The 21,458-nt window shown below is 45.3% G+C and overlaps 2 protein-coding genes across 6 annotated transcripts in view; both read right to left on the bottom strand.

The window, feature by feature from the left end:
• The window catches only part of C3H5orf34 (chromosome 3 C5orf34 homolog), a 30,975-nt gene extending 12,539 nt beyond the window's left edge, over positions 1-18,436 (bottom strand). For 2 of the 3 annotated variants that reach the window (XM_029060079.2, XM_039911502.1), the window contains exons 1-8: positions 11,452-11,479; positions 9,163-9,443; positions 7,629-7,718; positions 5,331-5,995; positions 2,976-3,077; positions 2,693-2,816; positions 2,488-2,579; positions 539-608 (exon numbers count right to left, since the gene is read on the bottom strand). In XM_029060079.2, the coding sequence (XP_028915912.1) occupies positions 539-608; positions 2,488-2,579; positions 2,693-2,816; positions 2,976-3,077; positions 5,331-5,995; positions 7,629-7,718; positions 9,163-9,357 (1,338 nt within the window). In that variant the 5' untranslated portion in view covers positions 9,358-9,443; positions 11,452-11,479. Of the gene's footprint in view, positions 1-538; positions 609-2,487; positions 2,580-2,692; positions 2,817-2,975; positions 3,078-5,330; positions 5,996-7,628; positions 7,719-9,162; positions 9,444-11,451; positions 11,480-18,075 lie in introns of those variants that run through there. The other variant, XM_029060078.2, reaches the window with a different exon arrangement.
• The window catches only part of PAIP1 (poly(A) binding protein interacting protein 1), a 31,615-nt gene continuing 26,880 nt past the window's right edge, over positions 16,724-21,458 (bottom strand). For 2 of the 3 annotated variants that reach the window (XM_029060083.1, XM_029060084.2), the window contains one exon: positions 16,724-18,029. In XM_029060083.1, the coding sequence (XP_028915916.1) occupies positions 17,989-18,029 (41 nt within the window). In that variant the 3' untranslated portion in view covers positions 16,724-17,988. Of the gene's footprint in view, positions 18,030-20,242; positions 20,337-21,458 lie in introns of all 3 variants that reach the window. The other variant, XM_029060082.1, reaches the window with a different exon arrangement.

The raw sequence follows: 21,458 nt of genomic DNA, 5'->3' as shown, positions 1-21,458 counted from the left end.
TATATCCTGAGTGAGCATAACTGAGTAACGATGGGAACTTTGTGTGCTTCTCAGAGCAGCCAAATTTGCCATAGAGCTTCTCTCTTGATGTATGACTATATTCAATCAATCAATCATATTTATTGAACACTTACTACGTGCAGAGTGCTTTACTAAGCCCTTGGGAGAGTAAAATACAATAGAATTAGCTTATAGACTAGAGGGAGAAAAAGCCACAGAGAAGCAGTGTGGCTCAGTGGAAAGAGCACGGGCTTGGGAGTCAGGGGTCATGAGTTCGAATCCCAGCTCTGCCACTTGTCAGTTGTGTGAGTGTGGGCAAGTCACTTAACTTCTCTGTGCCTCAGTTACCTCATCTGTAAAATGGGGGTTAACTGTGAGCCTCACGTGGGACAACCTGATTACCCTGTATCTACCCCAGCACTTAGAACAGTGCTTGGCACATAGTAAGTGCTTAACAAATACCAACATTATTATAAATTGCTTTAGAATATTCAGCAGTTTAGCTATTAGTATCTTTACAAACAACACTTTTACATACCATTTTCCAGCAGCAGAGACTTTGGATATGGCTTAAAGACAGCTTAATCCTCGCACAGTACTCTAGAATTCTGTAAATATGAAAAATCCATTTTAGAAACACACACTGGAAATGGTCAGTCTTAGTAGAAAGCAACATGACCTAGTGGGAAGAGAGCAGAACTGGGGAGTCAGAGGACCTGACCTCACTTAATTTCTCTGGGCTTCAGTTTCCACTTCAGCTTTAGAGAAGCAGCGCGGCTTAGTGGAAAGAGCACAGGCTCAGGAATCAGAGGACGTGGGTTCTAATCTGGATCCGCCATTTGTGTGCTATGTGATCTTGGGTAAGTCACTTCACTTCACTGTGCCTTAGTTACCTCATCTGTAAAATGAGGATTAAAAGAGTGAGCCCCACATGGGACAACCTGATTACCCTGAATCCACTTCAGCGCTTAGAACAGTGCTTGGTACATAGTAAGTGCTTAACAAATACCATTTTTATTATTATTGTTTCCTCATCAATAAAATGGGGATTAAATTTTTGGTCTCTTTCCCACTTAAGACTATTCACCCTCTGTAGGAGAGGGACTGGATCTAACCTGCAAATATTGTATTACCCCAGAACTTAGTACACCTAATAAGTGTTTAACAAATGCCTAAATTATTATTATTAGTTCTTAAAATCTACTCCATTCACCAAGTACTTTGGATGAATTTACTGTTTGATGCTTCCAGTTTCAGTATAACCTCAAGTTCAATTTCTCCAGGATTTACATGAATCTAGAGGGAGACCCTCTATTAGTCTCCAGAATCGAACTGAGAAACAGTTATGAGACTGCAGCAACCCCTATTTCCATTTTGACCTGTCTTAACTGCATTTTTCTTAATGTCCCTTGAACCTTCCCTAGAGTTCCTAGTGGGGAATATTCCTTTCCCGTTTCTCTACTTCAGTCTCAAGTGTTTCCACCCAAGAAACCCTTGAGCATCACCAACCCCTCAACTACCTTAGGAAGCAGCCTGGCCTAGTGGAAAGAGCATAGGCTTGGGAGTCAGAAGGACCTGAGTTCTAACCCCGGCTCTGCCACTTGCCTGCTCTGTGACCTTAGGCATGTTGCTTAACTTCTCTGTGCCTCAGTTACCTCATCTGTGAAAAGGGGATTAAAACTGCAAGCCCTATGTTGGACAGGGACTGTGTCCAACCTGATTATTTGTATCTAGCTCAGTACAGTGCCTGGTACATAGTAAGTATTTAAATACAAAAAAAAAAAGGGATTCTAAATCGGGGCAGTTTACTCAGGGTAAGGGAGTAAGGTGAATACTTTTGACAACTTAAAAAAAAAAAGGCATGATTTACAATTTGAAGTTTCACTCTTGACTAGAGGTAGTAATGAATTATCTGACCTTTCAAAGTTCCTTCCAACCCTATGAAATAACAATAATAATTCTGGTATTTGTTAAGTGCTTACTATGAGCCAGGCACTGTACAAAGTGTTGGGGTGGATACAAGAAAATCGGATTGGACAGCGTCCTCTTTCTCGAGGGGCTCACAGTCTCGGACCTGTGAAATCCACCTGAATATCCTTCCAGTCAACTCCTATCATCACCACACTGCCACAATCCACAGATGGAGTTGCAGGCAGGCAGTAAGACAGTGGGTAGAAAGCTTCGCTGGGGTAGTTCTACTCTTCCCTCACAAGAAAGTGCTCAAAAATTACCATTCATTTATTGATTGACTAAGAGTCAAGATCTAAGAGTTTGGTGAGGTGATCACTGCCCCCTCCTCAGGCTTTTAGCCACCCCTAGCCTGCAGGTATTTTCCTCTAGGTAGGGCTAGAATAAAATCTATTTTTATCCAGCACCCCCCATTAGTAACTGCATCTATCAGTGTTTAATCTCATGCTGTTAGCACTGGAAAAATGCTTCCAAGAGGTGACGTGACTTGCGTTTTACGTAACTCTGCATGCAGCTCACCTGACTGCCTGCTTGATAACAGAACTCACAGAGTAGGGACTTCCTGGTACATCTGGAGGTAGGTTATTAACTGAATAAATCCTCTCTTCTCTCTGAAAACAGAGTTAAAATGAAGAATTTTTTTAATGGATTAAAATAAATATCTTTGGAAAAACCCAGAAACCATCTTTTTGCTTTGAGATATTTACAGCATGCTGAAACTTACTTGTTGTGATCCCTCCTGAACCAAAAAGGATGTGAAATAGTTCCCTAAAACGGCTCCTTCTGATTTGAAAATAGATCCATCTCCAGGATAAATCTCTATTGAGTTCACAAGACCATGGAGAAGTCTATGGAAGATCAATTCAAAATCATTTACTAAGACATAGATGAAACTGAATAAGTCAAAGCAGTCATAAAAAGACAGATGTCCTCATTTAGAATTCCGTTAACTCATTTCTCAAAATTCCAAAAAAATGCCCCCAGAAAACATTGTATTTGTACTTTACCTATATGTAATTCCCTGGTACCAAATGATTTTTACCAGTTCAAGACAAGAAAACTGCTGCTCATTATGCTTCTTCTCTAAAGGCAAATCAGAGAAAGTCCACCTGGAAAGGGAATATCAATGATCATAATCCATCAATTTAATATGACAAAAGTTAATGCAGTAATGTTAAGGTTGCAAAAGATGGTGAATTTCTTAATTGATAAGAACATTAAAAAGGGCAATAATTAACCTTCTAAAAGTAATCAGGCCACTGGTAAATTATTTAATTAAAACTTTTCTGTACTGTCAGAAGTCATCCAATATTTTCTGATTGCCCACCAGATTCATACCACTGTATAGAGGAGCTCAATATTAACAAAATTGGAATTCAAGAATTATTTTTTAAAATAAGGGAATTTATTCCAACCCTCTCTATTACACTCCCTAGAGTCCTGGCCCTCTAGAAAAACTCATAAAAAGAAGTTATGAAAATTTAGATTAATCAAGCCTCTGGTTGAGGAGCTTATGTTGCCAGATGTCACCATTTGTTCTTGGGATCCAATTTTCTAAGTTCTGACCTCTCAGTGTGGGCAAATATAGCCCACCCCACCCAGGAGCTCCCCAAATGAACCACCATCTGTCAACGGAAAGAGGATGTCTATCTATATCTGGTTCGACCTTTCTCTTTTCTTCTCTCCAGTGCCACTTAAACTCTCTTTCCTTCGGTAAAACAAGATTAACCTCTATAAGGACCTCAGAGACTTCCAGGGAAAGCAGATTTCCATTGCAAGAATGGGGTGAATTTTGAGCATGTTTTGGCTGGGGTAAAACTGACAGGCAGACACATATACGTCCAGTTTTTTTATAGAATAGGGGGTTGCATTCGTGCATTTAGGAAATCTTGGTTTGTAGTACTCAGGTTCAAAAACAGGTCCATGCGGACAATCCTTTCTACTGACATTGTGTCACACTGTATCCAGAGAGGGCCACGCTGTCGACAAACACTCCCTAATTCTGCCACCACGTTAGAGCCAAAATGCAAAGTCAAAAGGTATGTGCCGGCAGAACTGAGGGTACAGACCCGAGGCCTGGGTCAAACTCTGGCACAATCCCAGGAGACCAGAGTAGTGGATGAGCAGTCAACCATCTGGGGCAGTAAGGGAGAAATACAGACACACACAGAGTTAGTTGACCCAGAGGGAAAAGTTGGGCCTTGGCAGAGGAGCCTAGTCCCTGCTGAAAATCTGGTTGAAGATGAGGCAGGAGAGGCCTGGACCAGTTAGTTATTCCTGGCTCTAGGATGGGGATGGGAGAGCACCATTGCCAGAAGCCCTGTCCATGGCTCCAGCTTCTAGCCGGCCACCTTCTTACTGAGGACAGAGTAGACAGCCCCATAGGCCATGGAAATGAAGCTAATGGTTTCGCTTCCACAATCTCGATTCCAAGGGAAAGCAGGAGGGGAGGAGTAGGAGGAGAGGGAATCTCAGACCTGGTGGCCCTGAGTGGAACGGTTTGAGATATCTGGCTTCTCTACCCTTTATTTTAATCCCCTGCCTCTAGCGAGTGAGAGAGAAATAGAAAAGAAATGAACAAACATTTATTCAGGCAACAAATTACCTGAAAACAAGGGAAATGGAAAAGGACTTACTCTTTAATCCACCTGCAGGGCTGGGGAAATATTTTTCTTTTCAGGAAGAGCCAAGATGCAATGCTACCTCATTATGACTCTGGGGGCTGCATGGTATTTCAGGGAAGATTTACATTCTTTGCAGAAAGGAGTGGGAAAAAGCCAAAGTTATTATTATCTTTCTCCCCAAATTTGGGGATTCTTGGGATTTTACTTACTGAAAGATAGGATTTGGTTTTTGATTTTTTTCCCCTCCTAAGTTTCACTGAGTCCTCGGGATCTGAAAATCCTTGGTAAATAACAGGTAAATTGTCCAAATGCAAAACTAGCAATATAAAATGGTGTTTTCTACAAATGACTATCACAATAGGTTCCACATTCTCTGCCTTATGCATTCTTTGCACCATGTGAACAAAGACTATCTTTTTGAAAAGTACCGCCCATTGAAATTAAGCATAAATTGTTAGATCGTCATTAAAAAACCTCTCTTTCACTGGGTTCTCAAAATCCCTAAAATTTCAGCAACATGATCTTCACAAACACCACTCCACTGGATCTTTTGTGTTCACATATAGTTTTAAGAGAATGAAAAATAAGAAAGCCTAGGAAATCCACAAATTTGCTGGGAAAATGACTTTTCTGATTAATTTTCTCTAATCATTTATAAAGACAAGAATTCTGGTGTGGAAAATTAATTTTGACCAGTGGAATTTACTTTTCCTGAAAAATAAGTCATTCTTCTATTACCTGTGTAGGTGAGGAGCAAGGCAGCTGAGTGGTAGAGCTTTGGGTAGAATGGAAACCCGTATTTCTTTTTCATCTTCCCTTGAAAAACCAGGTCCCGAAACGGAGGTCTGCTTCACCTCTGTACCAGTTTTACAGGTTTTCTTAACTTCTACCCCTTTCATGATGCTAAGTGCCAGAGATAAAGGGTATTTCCATTCTGCCGGACAGGAGGCCACGGACCAGCACTGTTTCACCCAAACATGTACTGAGGAGCTCTTCGTATAGGGCCAACACACTTCATCCCATTCTTCTGTCATACTTATACAATTCTTGGCCTCCATCAGCTCTTGGGGTTTCATTCCACTCATTTTTGACTCATTTTCCTTAGTCTTCATTTTCTGTGCTTTAAGCAATCCAAATGCACACTTTGGGCTGGATTTTGTTCTTTGGTTATCCTCTGTTATTTGATTGTTAATGCTTTTCTCTGACAACCCTAAAGATGAGTCGCATTTTTGGCTAACTTTGCATAAAAAATTTATTGTAAATTCTTGTAGTGATTTGGGCAGGCAGAGGGAGGCATAACCATCTAAAGAGGAAATCTTCACATTGTCATTATCCATACACAGCAACGCGCCAACAGCGTCAAGACTAGGCCACATAACTTCAAAGACATCAAGGAAGATACACTGTTTTTTTAAAAAAAAGCAACGGTAGTGACTTAAGTACTTTTCATAACAACTAAATTCTTTTACTTTAAAACTGGAATTGAATTAAGTACTAGGGCATGGTATCAACTGATTGTCCTGTAAGAAGTATTGGAAATAGCTCTATCTTAGAAGACTATAGAAATTGAAGGATGGAATGATGTCCAGAAACAACTGGGTAGTTTTTCTTCCAGAATTAATCCTTCATTTCAGTCTCTTAGAGAGCGTGAATAAAGATACAAAGCAATTTTCAATGGATTGTCTTAGGTACTTCCTGAAGATATTGTGAAGATTACTCTTTTATGAAGGGAGCTTTTTGGGAGGAAAATATATACATATAAATTCCAGAATAAATAAATTCAATGACCTGTATCTCGATCTCACCTATCTCCCTGTTGACCCCTTACCTATGTCCTCCCTCGGATCTGGAACTCCCTTCCCTGTCATATCTGACAGAGCGCCACTCTCCACCTTCAAAATCACATCTCCTTCAAGAGGCCTTCCCTGACTAAGTCCTGATTTTCCCTACTCTGTACACATTCTTACACTCTGCAGTTTCCCCTGTCTGTAATATATTTTAATGTCTCTCTCTCCTTCTAGACTGTAAGCCCCTTGTGGGCAGGGATTGTGTCTACCACCACTCTTGTACTTTCCCAAGCATTTTTTAAAGTGTTCTGCACACAGTAAGTGCTCAGTAAATATCACTGACTGACTGACTGATTAACACAAAATGAGTAGTACAGGGCACTGATTTAATTTATTTGATTTTTGGAGAAAGGGTGGACAGTTTAAAAAAACTGAAAACAGTTACATGTTTAGTACATATGTAAAGTTGCACAGACAGATTAAACAGTAGATTATTCAAATCTCATTAACCTGAGACTTTGCCATAACCTGAGGTGGTAGAGGCAAAGAAATGGAAAGTGGCAAAATATAGGCATTTAGAGAAGCACCGTAGCCCAGTGGAAAAAGCAAAGGCCAGGGAGTCAGAAGGAACAGGTTCTAATTCCATCTCCGTCACGTGTTTGCTGTATGGTCTCAGGCCAGTCACTTAACTTCTCTGTGCCTGTTACCTCATCTCTAAAATGAAGATTAAGCCTGTGAGTCCCATGTGGGACATGGACTGGGTCCTTCCTGATTAGCTTGAATCTAGCCCAGTGCTTAGTATAGTACCTGGCACATAGTAAACGCTTAATGAATACCAATAATTTTTTTTAATCTCCCTAGGTTTCACCTATACTTTGTTTAGAAAACAAAGAAAAACAAAAAGAAGCAAGTAGAAATCAGTCCTAAAAGGGGTTCCAGCTTGCTGATGCTGCCTCCCACTATTTATCATCCCATTGTTTCTGTCATTGCTTTTCATAATTAAGTCTTCTAGGTTTGGAGACTTCCTTCCCTTAAAATCTTTAAGAATCAGTAATCTGCTTGGGAAGGTTTAAGTGCAATTTTACATGAAGGCAAGAGGGAGGAGTAAATGCTAACTGCAACCACCCACGAAAGTATGGAAATACAGATATATGTTACACCTCTCTAATTCTCTGTTACTCTTTCAAGGTCCAGGCTACCAAACTAAAATCAGGATATCTACTATAAAAACAGAGAGTGCAAAACTTACTTGTTTTCTTTCAGAAGGTATGATGCTATCAGGTAAAAAAGGATAAGTGGAAAAGGTGTTCCGGAAATCTAATGCTCGCAATAACTGCTCCTGTGAGAAAGAAATGGAAAAAACCCCCCAGCAATTTGGTTTCTCTGTAAAGGACTGAATAACAAAAGCCTACAACAAGTTTAGCAAATAGAGCACGGTCCTGGGAGTCAGAAGGCCATGGGTTCTAAACGCCACTCTGCCACTTATCTGCTATGTGACCTTGGGTAAGTCACTTCACTTCTCTGTGCCTCAGTTACCTTGTCTGTAAAATGAGGATTGAAGTGAGCCCCACGGGGGACAGGGACTGTGTCCAATCCAATTTGCTTATATCCTCCCCAGTGCTTAGTACGTGCCTCGCACATAGTAAGTGCTTAATCCCATTATTTTTATTATTCCCAGTCCTCCTATAACACAAGGGTTATGTTCCCACAGAACCCCACAATAAAAAATGGTTTATACAGGACTGTATGTTTTGGGTAACGCCACCAGGGTTGTCAACTCTTGGGAGTGATTTTTACATTCAGTACGAATAAAAATGACTAACTTTCAAACTTTTGTACTGACAGATCAAAATCGACAGAGAAGCAGGCGTTCAGGGGAGGGAAGATGGTGGCTATTCACAGGGGGAATAATTGCTTTCATTTGGAAAACTCATTGTCAGCAGCAGGCAACCTGGATAACCAAGCACCTGCCACTTTAAGTGAGGAAGCTTTATGGCCAAAGCCAACTTTAGAAGCAGCATGGCCTAGGTGGCTAGAGCACAGGCCTGGGAGTTAGAAGGACCTGGGTTCTAATAGCTCTGCCACTGGTCTCTTGGGTGACCGTGGGTGAAACACTTAACTTCTCTGTGCCTCAGCTACCTTATCTGTAAAATGGGATTTAAGACTGTGAGCCCCATATGGGACAGGGACTAAGTTTAACCTGATTACCTTGTAATAATAATGATGATGATGATGGTATTTGTTAAGCATTTACTTTGTGCTAAGCACTGGGGTAGATGCAAGTTAATCAGATTGTCCCACGTGGGGCTCACAGTCTTAGTCCCCATTTTATAGATGAGGTAACTGAAGCCCAGAGAAGTTAAGCGACTTGCCCAAAGTCACACAGCTGACAAGTGGTGGAGCCGAGATTAGCATCAAGGACCTCTGACTCCCAAGCCCATGTTCTTTCCACTAAGCCATGCTGCTTCTCCCCCAGCGATTAGAACAGTGCCTGGCACATAGTAAGTGCTTAAATAGCAAAAAAAAAAATCAGCTCACTTTATGGGCCTGTCCATGAATTTATGGACCGCTGTTAACCCTGGACGCTGGCCACATGATACACAAAACTGTTTCCTCCAACTCCACTGCCTATTCAAATAGATGTTGTCAGTGGAACGTCCCAATTCCACTTTTGTATTACAGTTCAAACATGTCATAAAAACACATATTATGGCAAAACTGGCTGCGACCAATGCCCGATAGGAAAATGGCTATTTTAACGTTACTTTTAGTAACTCACGCACTCTATAACTGCTAGTAACAAACTGTGTTCTTTGATGAATTCTTTCAGGTTGCTCCAGAGGATGTGCTGAAGAAGTCAGTGCCTTTTCGAAGACAAATTCACAGCCGCACGGAGAGAGCTTCAATCTGGACCCATCCACGTAGTGCACCTCCACTGAATCATCTTCATTGAGTGCCATGAGCGTTTCAGTCTCCATTGCTTTGAATGCAGGAAGTTTTTCCAAACTGAACACGTTTTAAGTACGCTGTAATATGGCCTGGATATCCTTGACGTACTCAAGCCCTTTTAAAAAAATGAAGTAGAAATATTTATCAGTAGATCGTATGCACTTCCAAACATGCTGAGACATATTCAACCCCTTTCAGGGGGATTTCACTGTCACCCACTGTGCTCTCGCTTCAACTTGGACACAGACCTCAGAAGGACTCCGGCATTATATTTAAATCTATTTAACTCCAGGGTGCCAACTTGTGACTCTAATCCAGACTCTATCTGCCGACTGTGTGATCTTGGGCAAGTCCCTTTACTGCTTTGGCCTCAATTTCCTCATTTGGACAATGGGAATGATAATGGCATTTAAGCACTTACTATTTGCCAAACACTGTACTAAGCGCTGGAATAGTTGTTTGTCCTCCCCCTTAGACTATGAACCCTATGTCACGGCCTAGTGGCAAGAGAATGGGCCCGGGAGTCAGAGGACGTGGGTTCTAATCCCTGCTCTGCCATATGTCTGCTGTGTGACCTTGGGCAAGTCACTTAACTTCTCTGGGCTTCATCTGTAAATTGGGGACTAAGACTGTGAGCCCACGTGGGACAACCTGATTACCTTGAATCTACATCAGTGCTGAGAACAGTGCTTGGCACATACTAAGCGCTTAACAAATACCATTATCATCATCATGTGGGTAAAAGGCTGATCTTTTTGGACTGACTCCACCCTCATGCTTAGCACTAAACACCGCTGGGAAGCAGCACTGTGTAGTAGATAGGTCATGGGCCTGAGAGTCAGAAGGTCCTGGGTTCTAATCCCAACTCCACCACATCTCGTGTGACTTGGGGAAGTTACTTCACTTCTCCGTACCTCAGTTGTCTCATCTGTAAAACGGGGATTGAGACTGTGAGTCCCAATTGGGGCAGGGGCTGTGGCCAACCCGATTAGCCTGTATCCACTCCAGTGCTTAATAGAGCGCCTGGCACATAGTAAGTGCTTCACAACACTCATCATTATGATAACAATAATTAATAATTATGGCATTTGTTCAGCGCTTAACTATGTGCCAGGCACTGTACTAAGCACTGGGGTGGATACAAGTCGATCGGGTTGGACACAGTCCCTGTCCCACATGGGGCTCACAGTCTCAATCCCCATTTCACAGATGAGGTAACCGAGGCCTAGAGAAGTTAAGTGACTTGCTCAAAGTCACACAGCTGACAAGTGGCAGAGTCAGAATTAGAACCCATGACCTCTTGCTCCCAAGCCTGGGCTCTTTCCACTGAGCCACACTGTGATGATGATGATGAATTTCTCATTTTGGGCTTGAGGACGAGCAACTGTGGGTCGGGCCAGAGAGTCACTCCCCTGTGAGGGGTGGGTGGGGCTGGAGCGCCTGCCCCAGGGTGTGTGTGTGTGTATGTGTGTGTCCTGGGTGTGTGTATGAGGCATGGGTCTGAGTGTGAGGCCTGTGAGTGTCAGACGACTGGGGTGGGGAGGTCGGGCCTGTATGTGTGAGAGGCCTCTGTGTCTGTGTGTGTATATATGTGAGTCCTGTGTATGCGTGTGAGGCCTGTTTGTGTGTGTGAAGCGTGTGTGTGTGTGTGAAGGGCCTGTGTGTGTGAAGCCTCTTTGTGTGATCATCTTCCTACAGAAAGGCTCTGGACCTGTCAGTCCCCTCCTCGAAAACTTCCAGTGGTTGCCTCTCCCCCTTCGCATGAAACAAAAACTCCTCACTGTTGGCTTCCAAGCCGTCCGTCCTCTGGCCCCCTCCTACCTCACCTCCCTTCTTAGTGGCAAGAGCCCGGGCTTGGGAGTCAGAGGTCACGGGTTCTAATCCTGGCTCCGCCACTCGTCTGCTGTGACCTTGGGCAAGCCACTTAACTTCTCGGGGCCTCAGTTCCCTCACCTGTAAAATGGGGATTAAGATTGTGAGCCCCACGTGGGACAACCTGATTACCTTGTATTCTCCCCAGCGCTTAGAACAGTGCTTGGCACATAGTAAGCGCTTAACAAATACCATCATTATTATTATTCTCCAACCCAGCTCGCATACTCCGCTCCTCTGCCGCCGCTCACCTCCTCACGGTCCCTCCTTCTCGCCTGTCCCTCCTTCTCATCTGACAGACCACAGAGCAAAGCAGAATGAGACAAAAACAAGACAACATCATCACCATAAATAGATTCGCGGGGATGGAGACCTCATTAACAAAATTAATAGGGGAATAAAAATCTATACAAATGAGCACAGTGCTGAGGGGAAGGGAGAGGGGGAGGAGCAGAGGGAAAGGGGGGAAAGAGGGATGAGCTGAGGGGAGGTGAAGGGGGAGCAGAGAGGGAGCAGAGGGAGCAGAGGGAAAAGGGGAAGCTCAGTCTGGGAAGGCCTCTTGGAGGAGGTGAGCTCTAAGTAGGGTTTTGAAGAGGGGAAGAGAGTTAGTTTTTTGAGCGCTTACTCTGTGCAGAGCACTGTACTAAGCGCACGGAATGGACAATTGGGCAACAGATAGAGACAATCCCTGCCCATCGACAGGCTCACAGTCTAATCGGGGGAGGAAGACGGACAAAAACAAGTCAACATCATCACGATAAACAGAATCGAGGGGATGGACACCTCATTAACAAAATAAATAGGGGAATAAATAATATCTACAAATGAGCACAGTGCTGAGGGGAAGGGAGAGGGGGAGGAGCGGAGGGAAAGGGGGCTTAGCTGAGGGGAGGTGAAGGGGGAGCAGAGAGGGAGCAGAGGGGAAAGGGGAAGCTCAGGCTGGGAAGGCCTCCTGGAGGAGGTGAGCACTCTGTGTGCACGCCTGACCGTGGGAGGGATGAGGGAGGACTGGGAGCCCGGGGGAGCCGCCATTTGATCCCCGAGAGGCAGGCCAGGGGGGAGGCGACGAGGACTGGAAGGAAGGAGGGAGAAAGAGAGCACCAGGGGACCCCGCTTAATCGGCAGGCGCCAAAGCGACAGCTCACCTCCTCCAAGAGGCCTGCCCAGACTGAACTCCCCCTTTCCCTCTGCTCCCCCTCCGCTCCTCCCCCTAGCCAAGCCCCCATTCCCTCTGCTCCTCCCCCTCAGCACTGTGCTCATGGGTGTACAGATTTTTATTCCCCTATTTATTTGTTAAGGAGGTGTACATCCCCTTCATTCTATTTATCATCATGTTATCTTTTTTTCGTTTGTTTGGTTCTGTTTTGCTCTGCCTTCTGTCTCAGCCAAGCCCCCTTCCCTCTGCTGCTCCCCCTCAGCACTGTGCCTATTGGTATATATATATATTTTTATTCCCCTATTTATTCTGTAAGGAGGTGTACATCCCCTTCATTCTATTTATCGTCATAATGTCATTTTTTTTGGTTTGGTTCTGTTTTGCTCTGCCGTCTGTCTCTCCTAGCCAAGGCCCCTTCCCTCGGCTCCTCCCCCTCAGCACTGTGCTCATTGCTATATATATATTTATTCCCCTGTTTATTTGGTTAAGGAGGTGTACATCCCCTTGATTCTCTTTATCGTGATAATGTTGTCTTTTTTTGTTTGTTTGGTTCTGTTTTGCTCAGCCGTCTGTCTCAGCCAAGCCCCTTTCCCCTGCTCCTCCCCCTCAACACTGTGCTCAGTGGTGTATATATTTTTATTCCCCTATTTATTCTAAGGAGATGTACACCGCCTTGATTCTATTTATCATCATAATGTCTTTTTTTGTCTGTTTGGTTCTGTTTTGTTCTGGGTCTGTCTCCCCTGGCCAAGCCCCCTTCCCTCTGCTCCTCCCCCTCAGCACTGTGCCTATTAGTACATATTTTTTATTCCCCTATTTATTCTGTAAGGAGGTGTACATCCCCTTCATTCTATTTATCGTCATAATGTCATTTTTTTTGGTTCGGTTCTGTTTTGCTCTGCCGTCTGTCTCCCCTGGCCAAGCCCCCTTCCCTCTGCTCCTCCCCCTCAGCACTGTGCTCATTGTATAGATTTTTTATTCCCCTATTTATTCTGTAAGGAGGTGTACATCCCCTTCATTCTGTTTATCGTCATAATGTCATTTTTTTTGGTTTGGTTCTGTTTTGCTCTGCCGTCTGCCTCCCCTAGCCAAGGCCCCTTCCCTCTGCTCCTCCCCCTCAGCACTGTGCTCATTGTATAGATTTTTTATTCCCCTATTTATTGTGTTAATGAGGTGTCCATGCCCTTGATTCTATTTCTGGGGATGATGTTGTCTTGTTTTTGTGTGGCTGTTTTGCGGTGCCGTCCGTCTCCCCCCTTCTAGCCGGGGCAGCCCGGCCTTGGACAGGGACGGTCTCTATCTCATTCATTCAATAGTATTTATTGAGCGCTTACTATGTGCAGAGTACTGTACTAAGCGCTTGGAATGAACAAGTCGGCAACAGAGACAGTCCCTGCCGTTTGACGGGCTTACAGTCTTATCTGTTGCCCAAGTGTCCATTCCGAGCGTTTACACAGTAAGCGTTCAATGATACGACGGAAGGAATGAATGAAAGCGAGGAGTCACTGGGGAGGGAAAAGCGCAAGAGGGAGAAAGGGAAGCAGCGGCCCTCAGCACAATGGCGGGAAAAGCCAAGGGCGGCCATAGCACACCCCAACTGCCTCAACGGCCGCCGCGACAGTGCGCACGCGCCCGAGCGGCCGCCCCATTGGCCGGCTGCTCGGCAGAGGGCGGGGCTCCCTTGCTCCCCCCCTCCCCGGCAGTGCGCACGCGCCCGAGCGGCCGCCCCATTGGCCGGCTGCTCGGCAGAGGGCGGGGCTCCCTTGCTCCCCCCCTCCCCGGCAGTGCGCACGCGCCCGAGCTCAGCCCCCATAGGTCGGCTGCTCAAGGGAGGGCGGGGCTCCCTTCCCCCCCACCCCGGCAGTGCGCACGCGCCCGGGCGCCGCCCCCATAGGTCGGCTGCTCAGGGGAAGGCGGGGCTCCCTTGCCCCACTCCCCGGCAGTGCGCACGCGCCCGAGCGCCGCTCCCATAGGTCGGCTGCTCGGCGGAGGGCGGGGCTCCTTTGCTTTCCCCCTCCCCGGCAGTGCGCACGCGCCCGAGCGGCCGTCCCCATCGGCCGGCTGCTCAGGGGAGGGCAGGGCTCCCTTGCCCCCCCGACCCCGGCAATGCGCACGCGCCCGAGCGCCGCTCCCATAGGTCGGCTGCTCGACGGAGGGCGGGGCTCCCTTGCTTCCCCCCTCCCCGGCAGTGCGCACGCGCCCGAGCGCCGCCCCCATAGGTCGGCTGCGCGGCAGAGGGCGGGACTCCCTTGCCCCCCTCCCCGGCAGTGCGCACGCGCCCTAGCACCGCCCCCATTGGCTGCCTGCTCAGCGCAGGGCGGGGCTCCCTTGCCCGCCCCCTCCCCCCCCCGCCCCTTCTCAGCTGTGTGACTGTGGCCAAGTCACTTCACTTCTCTGGGCCTCAGTTCCCTCATCTGTAAAATGGGGATGACTGCGAGCCCCACGTGGGACACCCTGCTCACCTTGTGTCCCCCTACCCCAGCGCTTACCACAGTGCTTGGCACCTAGGAAGCGCCTAACAATTGCCATCACTTTTATTATTCCAAGCCAATGGGGACGGACTCTTGTCTCTGTCCCACGTGGGGCTCCCTGCTATCAATCCCCATTTTCCAGATGAGGGAACTGAGGCCCAGAGAAGTGAAGTGACTGGCCCAAGGCCACACAGCAGAGAAGTGTTGGAGGGGGGGTTTAGAACCCATGACCTTCTGACCTCCAGGCCCGGGCTCTAGCCACTAGACCACGCTGCCTCCTGGAGCCCCCCCAGCCCCATGCTCCACCCCCTCAGTGCCCTCCCCAATGTTTACTGTGCGCAGAACACTGTACTGTAGGGGAAGCAGTGTGGCTCAGTGGAAAGAGCCTGGGCTTGGGAGTCAGAGGTCACGGGTTCGACTCCCGGCTCTGCCACTCGTCAGCTGGGTGACTGTGGGCAAGTCCCTTCACTTCTCTGTGCCTCAGTTACCTCATCTGGAAACTGGGGATTGACTGTGAGCCTCACGTGGGACAGGCTGATGACCCTGTCTCTCCCCCAGCGCTTAGAACAGTGCTCTGCACATAGTAAGCGCTTAACAAATACCAACATTATTATTACTGAGCCCTTGGGAGCTTACAACAGAGTGAATAAAAAAAAAATAAATGTTGGTATTTGTTAAGCGCTTACTATGTGCAGGGCACTGTTCTAAGCGCTGGGGTATACAAGGTAATCAGGTTGTCCCACATGAGGCTCACAATCTTCATTCCCATTTTACAGATGAGGTAACTGAGGCACAGAGAAGTTGTGACTTGCTCACAGCCACACAGCTGACAAGTGGCAGAGCTGGGATTCGAACCCATGACCTCTGGCTCCCAAGCCCATGCTCTTTCCACTGAGCCACGCTGCTTCTCAGAGTGGGCAGGCATGTCCCCTGCATGGCCTAGAGGACAGGCCGTCGAAGGTTCTAAGTACAGCGCCTGGCACATAGTAAGCACTTAACAAGAGCCGACCTTCTCAACGGCTCCCCAAAGAACCATTCTATTATCGTTAATATTATCATTATCATCATCATTAGCTGCTAACACTATTATTATCATTAGCTCCACATGTGTTAAAACTGTTAGTATTGTTTTTGTCCATCTGTCTCCCCCGATTAGACTGTAAGCCCATCAATGGGCAGGGACTGTCTCTATCTGTTGCTGATTTGTCCGTTCCAAGCGCTTAGTACAGTGCTCTGCAGAGTAAGCGCTCAATAAATACTATTGAATGGATTTCAAAATATCCGTGAAGCTCCCTGCAAGATCAATCAAGAGTATTCACTGAGAACCCGCAGGCACAGCACTGTTATGTACTTGGGGGAATTCTAAAAAAAAAAGTAGACATGATTCTTCCCCTCAAGAAGTTTATTATTTAGCAAAGGAGATCCTAAAATAAATTACAGATAGGAGAAAGTAATGGAGTATAAAAGATATATACATAAGTGTTACAAGGGGTTGTGAGTAATCAAGAATTTAGTTGGCACAAAAATGCTGAAGGAATAGCAGCGGGGGATGGAAGGTGGGGAAATTAGTCAGAAAGGCCTGCTGGAGGAGATGCAATTTCAGAAGGGTTTGGAAGATGAGGAGAACTGTGGTCTGTTGGATATGAAGCTGGAAGGAGTTCCCGACAGGGGGTGGAGGGTATGAGCAAGAGGTGGGTGGTGGGAGAGACAAAAAATGAGGCATGGGGAGTAGGTTCTATTTTGAGAAGAATGAAGCATACAAGTTTGGGGGTAGTGGGAGATGAGAGGGGATGAGGAGGGAGACGGTGACTGAGTGCGCCTTAAATCCAATGTTCAGGAGCGTGGAAAACATTAATAGTATTTGCCAAGTTTTTTTTTTTTTAAAGTGACATTCCATCAAAGAAAAAGCAATTCAAATTTTATTTTCAAAAACTAGTTTTAACTTATATTGTAAACAAATGAACAGCCGGGAAGTCAAAAGCTAATTGTATTAGCTGACACATATGGTTGTACCAAATGTATTACAGTGCATTATTAACAGAACTATTTACATGCATATTTACAATCCTCTTTGTACATAAGTAATTTTTACCTACTTTTCAGGAAGCCGGAAACAAGATGCACTTTGAAATGCACTAGGCATTCTACTTCACTCTATTTAGTAACTAGGAATGGGGGAGATGGAATTCTACTATGATCAAAAGACGGATTTTTAGAAAATGCTTCCTTTTAAGGTCTGGAAAAATTATAAAGCAGATGAAAAACTGAAGGCAACAAACAGGTGACTTCAGGATCCGTTAAAATTCCTACCAAGTACAAATTGTCAATAAAATTCCAGCTACAAAAATCAAAACCAATTGTTTAAATGAACACTGAACAATGTAATGTCTTCGGCCTCTTCCAGAGAGTCATTTCTTAAAAATTGAGACCCCCTCTTTTTTTTTTTTAAAACTGCAAAAAAGATGGAGAAAGTGCATGCTCCACAAGTTATCTGAATTAATTTTTCTTTCAGAAGAGCACAAGTTACTTTGTAGGCATTTTCTCCTGTATACTCTTAACTATGGATTCATTCAATGAGTAATCAATAAATACTTAGAGCTTGTCCTCAACAGTACCTGCAACATATTTCAGCTGGTACAAAGTTGATTCCCAAGTCTTTGAAAAAAAATTCTAAAGGTGTTTTTTTTTTCATGATTGTGACCCATAAATAGTAAACATTAAATTCAACCTCAACTGTGAACTACATTGTGCATGTCTAAGAAAGGCCTTTTCCCCCCGCAAGGAAACAAACATCTAGTGGGACAACTATCTTGTAATCTCTACTAAAATTTTCAACATTTCAATTATTTCAAGTCAAGGTGATTTGCAGCCAAAACATACTGTTCATTTAAACTGTACACAATAAACTATGGTATATATACACACATTTTAAGTTATAGGGAGTAAGTTTTACTTTTTTTGGTAGACACTGTTTAACAAAATTGAAATTGCATCCATTAGTAACCTAGATAAACTCAAGATCCTTATTTTGGTATAACTGTACTTTTCTCCTGTTTCACTATTTCCCCACTAACTAAACTGCTTTATAAAGCTAATATTCTACCAGATTCACTGTTTTCTCTTTCGCTCAGATTCCAAACAAAATTTTTCATATGCCTCTTCTATTTCTGGATCCATCTCATCATCAATGTCATCCAAGTACCTGCAGAGAGGAAAAAAGGGATCACTTAGACTGTTTCTGTGCATACCTTGGAGAAAATTACATCACTGCCCAAGAAACACTGAGCTGGATTCTTCAAGGTGTGAACTTGCTTTTTCTGGTAGTCTATGCGCTGATGGAAATTTTTAAGCTATTAGGAGGATCATTTTGTAAATTTCCCCTGCAGTGTATTGAATGGGTCTCTGGTAGTCTGAAAATACTCTCTTCACTACCTTAGAATGCAGAGTATGACATCACAGATAGTTTAAATGCTCAGAACATCTCATAACTACTTCAGAATACAAACAGTACTAAGCACCTGAGGGCAAGAAACAGGGCGAACTGAGAGGAGAGAATTAGAGATAATAATAATAATGATGGTATTGTTAAGCGCTTACTTCGTGCCAAGCACTGTTCTAAGCACTGGAAAAGATACAAGGTTAACAAGTTGTCCCAAGTGGGGCTCACAGTCTTAATCCCCATTTTACAGATGAGGGAACTGAGGCTCAGAGAAGTTAAGTGACTTGCCCAAAGTCACACAGCCGACAAGTGGCGGAGCCGGGATTAGAACCCATGACCTCTGACTCCCAAGCCCGGGCTCTTTCCACTAAGCCACACTGCTTCTTAATGGGCCCATGATTGAAGTAGTATAAGGCAGGAGGGGGGGATCTGGTAACAGATATGTATGGGAAGATGAAACAACAAAAACAAAAGCTACTTTAAAGACAAGGAGAGTGATAAATATCATAAAAGTCATGAAGGTACTGTGGCCAAGAGAAATAGGTTCAGGCTTCTAGGCTCAGAGTCCAACAGTCACAGCTGTTCTACATTTCTACAGTTCAACATTTTGTGGAGGTCAAACCTTGGCAAGGAGAAAGGGTGGCAGGGGTTTCCTGTGGTACAGTTCAGTATGGCTATGAACCATCTGTTCAAAAAAAAATAAAATCGAGTACTCTAGTCCCATGGGACATCAGATATTGATGGCCTTGAATCCCCTCAGTTTCCCTTCTGATACACAAAGGAGCACTCACCTGGTTACACAGTCATGGTGTAAAACTCAAGAGTTTCATATTATCCTACTTGGAATTTTTTTTTTTTAAGTCTTTCGCCTCCCCTTTCTTGGTAAAACAGATACACTACACCTACTTCCCCAATACAGTCTAACTCGATAATTTCAAGTTCAATCAATGAAATACCTGTTCTCCCTCCTCCTCAGACTGTGAGTCCCCTCAGACTGAGCCCCCTCCCCTGCAAGGCTGTCCTGTTCCCCCAGTCAGATCCCATTTAGTCTCCATTACCAAGCTACCTTCCCATGACCACCAAATTGACATCCTTCTCTTCCTACTGAACTCAACGCATTCACTCCCGTATCCCTTTACCGATCTCATACCATTAACCCTCGGCCCTAGATCACCTCCAGTCTGCTTCCTTCACTCCTGTGCACGAGCTGCAGAGCGCTGCTGGTGGAAATCCAGATAGCAGGCTGACCTCGTTCAAGTTCATCCTTGCTCGCTTTAGCTCTGCCCTCTCCTCTGCCCGGCATCCTTATGGACTCCCATCCCCACTGCCCTTGCCAGTTGTTCAGATGTTTAACTCCCTTCTCCAACCCCTATCCCCCCTGCCTCCCCTATCTCTTGCCCCTTATGACCCGGCCACAAACTTTATTGAGAAAATTGAAACTATCAGGCATAATCTCCCCAAAATCTCTCTTGCTCTTCTCCAGTCTCTTCCTGCCCCTTCTTCAACTCTCCCATCTTTCCCAGCAGTATCTCAAAAGATCTCCTGCTTCCTCTTAAAATCTACCCCCTCCACCTGCTCCTCTGACCCCATCCCATTTACTCAGAGCACTTGTCCCCCCCTTTCTTCCCTCCCTGACCACCATCTTCAACTGTTTACTCTCCTATGGCTCCTCCCGCCAGCTTTCAAACATGCTCCGGCCTCTCCTATCCTAAAAAAAAACCCCTCCCTTTACCCCACGGCTCATTTCAGTTATTGCCATTTCCCTCCTACCATTCCTCTCCAAACTCCTTAAGCAAGTTGTTTACGTCCACTGTCTCCACTTCCTCTCCTCCAACTATCTCTGGTTACATCCCCTTTACTCTATTTTGTGATTACCCAGAAAAATGTTTTTCTCAGCAGTGGTGCTGAGGTGGTCAACCTCCTTAAAATACAGGGCTAGCTTTCTGGAAGAAACATCAGCAAAGAGTGAAACCTACGGATCTCCAGCTCCTGATAAATCAGTTCCATTTTCTTCATAATCTGGGAAGAAATCTTCTCTGTCAAGTAGTTCTTGATATTTCTCTTGGTAATCTACCCAATAAGTAAAAGACCAAAAGTTACAAAATTTAAAAATATCTTTCTGAATACTCTTTTAACTTGCCAGTTATCTGGTTAACAGATTGTATTAAAGTAACAACTTGGAGTCAATAAATGTTTCAAGAGGATAAAGCTGTTTTAGGTCTCCTGCAGAAACACTGCAGGACAGGAACCTATGGCTCTTCTTGGAATCAAATGGGGCTAGGTAGGACCTAAGATAGCAGCTCCATATCTCACCTAGCAGAACAGTGCTCTGCACACAGTAAGAGCTCAATCAACACCACTGATTGAACAGGGTGAACTCAAGCTAGTCTTGCTTCCTGACACCCTGAGAGCACCATTCTTCCCTAACAGGCAGCAGCACTGCTGAGGTGGGCCAGCTATGTCAGCAGGGAAGGAAACCGCAGCTCACCCCATCCCTGGCCCCGCCCCACCTCCCCCGCCATAAACTGGGGGTAAGAGAAGTTCCCAAGCAGACAGCAGCTGCAAGGGGGCTTCACAGTGGTCAGGAAAGTGTCAAGGCAGGGACAAATGCAGCCTCTGACCAGTGCTTTGAGCACTTAATGAAGACCCCCTAGTGTCCCAGGTCCAGGAATATGAAGCTGCAGAAGAGGAAGGGGTGAAGAAAACTACCAAATGTAGGGTTATACTCTCTCTCTCATAGGCAGGGTAGGGACAAGAGAGTTGTGTTCTCTCTCATAAGCAGGCTAGGACAAATGCTGGTGCTGCCCAAATGCCCCTCTCCCCCTCCTCGCCCAGCTTCTCCTGCTGGCATTCATGTGGTGGGAATTTCCTCTAAATCAGCCCCAGAGCAGGAGGAGCAAGAGCCTCCCCCCCGCTTTCACTCCCTTCCCCCTCTTCCAAGAAGAAGAAGTCATGTGGAGCACTGATGTCATCGCATCCTGCTGCATATAATGTTACAGGTCAGGTGGGAGACCAGAAATTACATGGCTCTTTGGGCACTGACAACCCGAAGGTTTCATTTGATTTCGCTCTCCTACACAAAAAACTTCCCAATGCCCACTGGAGGTAACAAATCCTTCAAGGAACTTCTAAAATAGCCACCAAAAGATGTTCCAGGTGCCTATTTCTTAACTACAAAGTGCAGAGAGGGTG

Source organism: Ornithorhynchus anatinus, chromosome 3 (genome assembly GCF_004115215.2).
Source record: "Ornithorhynchus anatinus isolate Pmale09 chromosome 3, mOrnAna1.pri.v4, whole genome shotgun sequence".
Taxonomy (NCBI): domain Eukaryota; kingdom Metazoa; phylum Chordata; class Mammalia; order Monotremata; family Ornithorhynchidae; genus Ornithorhynchus; species Ornithorhynchus anatinus.
This window is presented reverse-complemented; position numbering and strand designations above follow the sequence as displayed.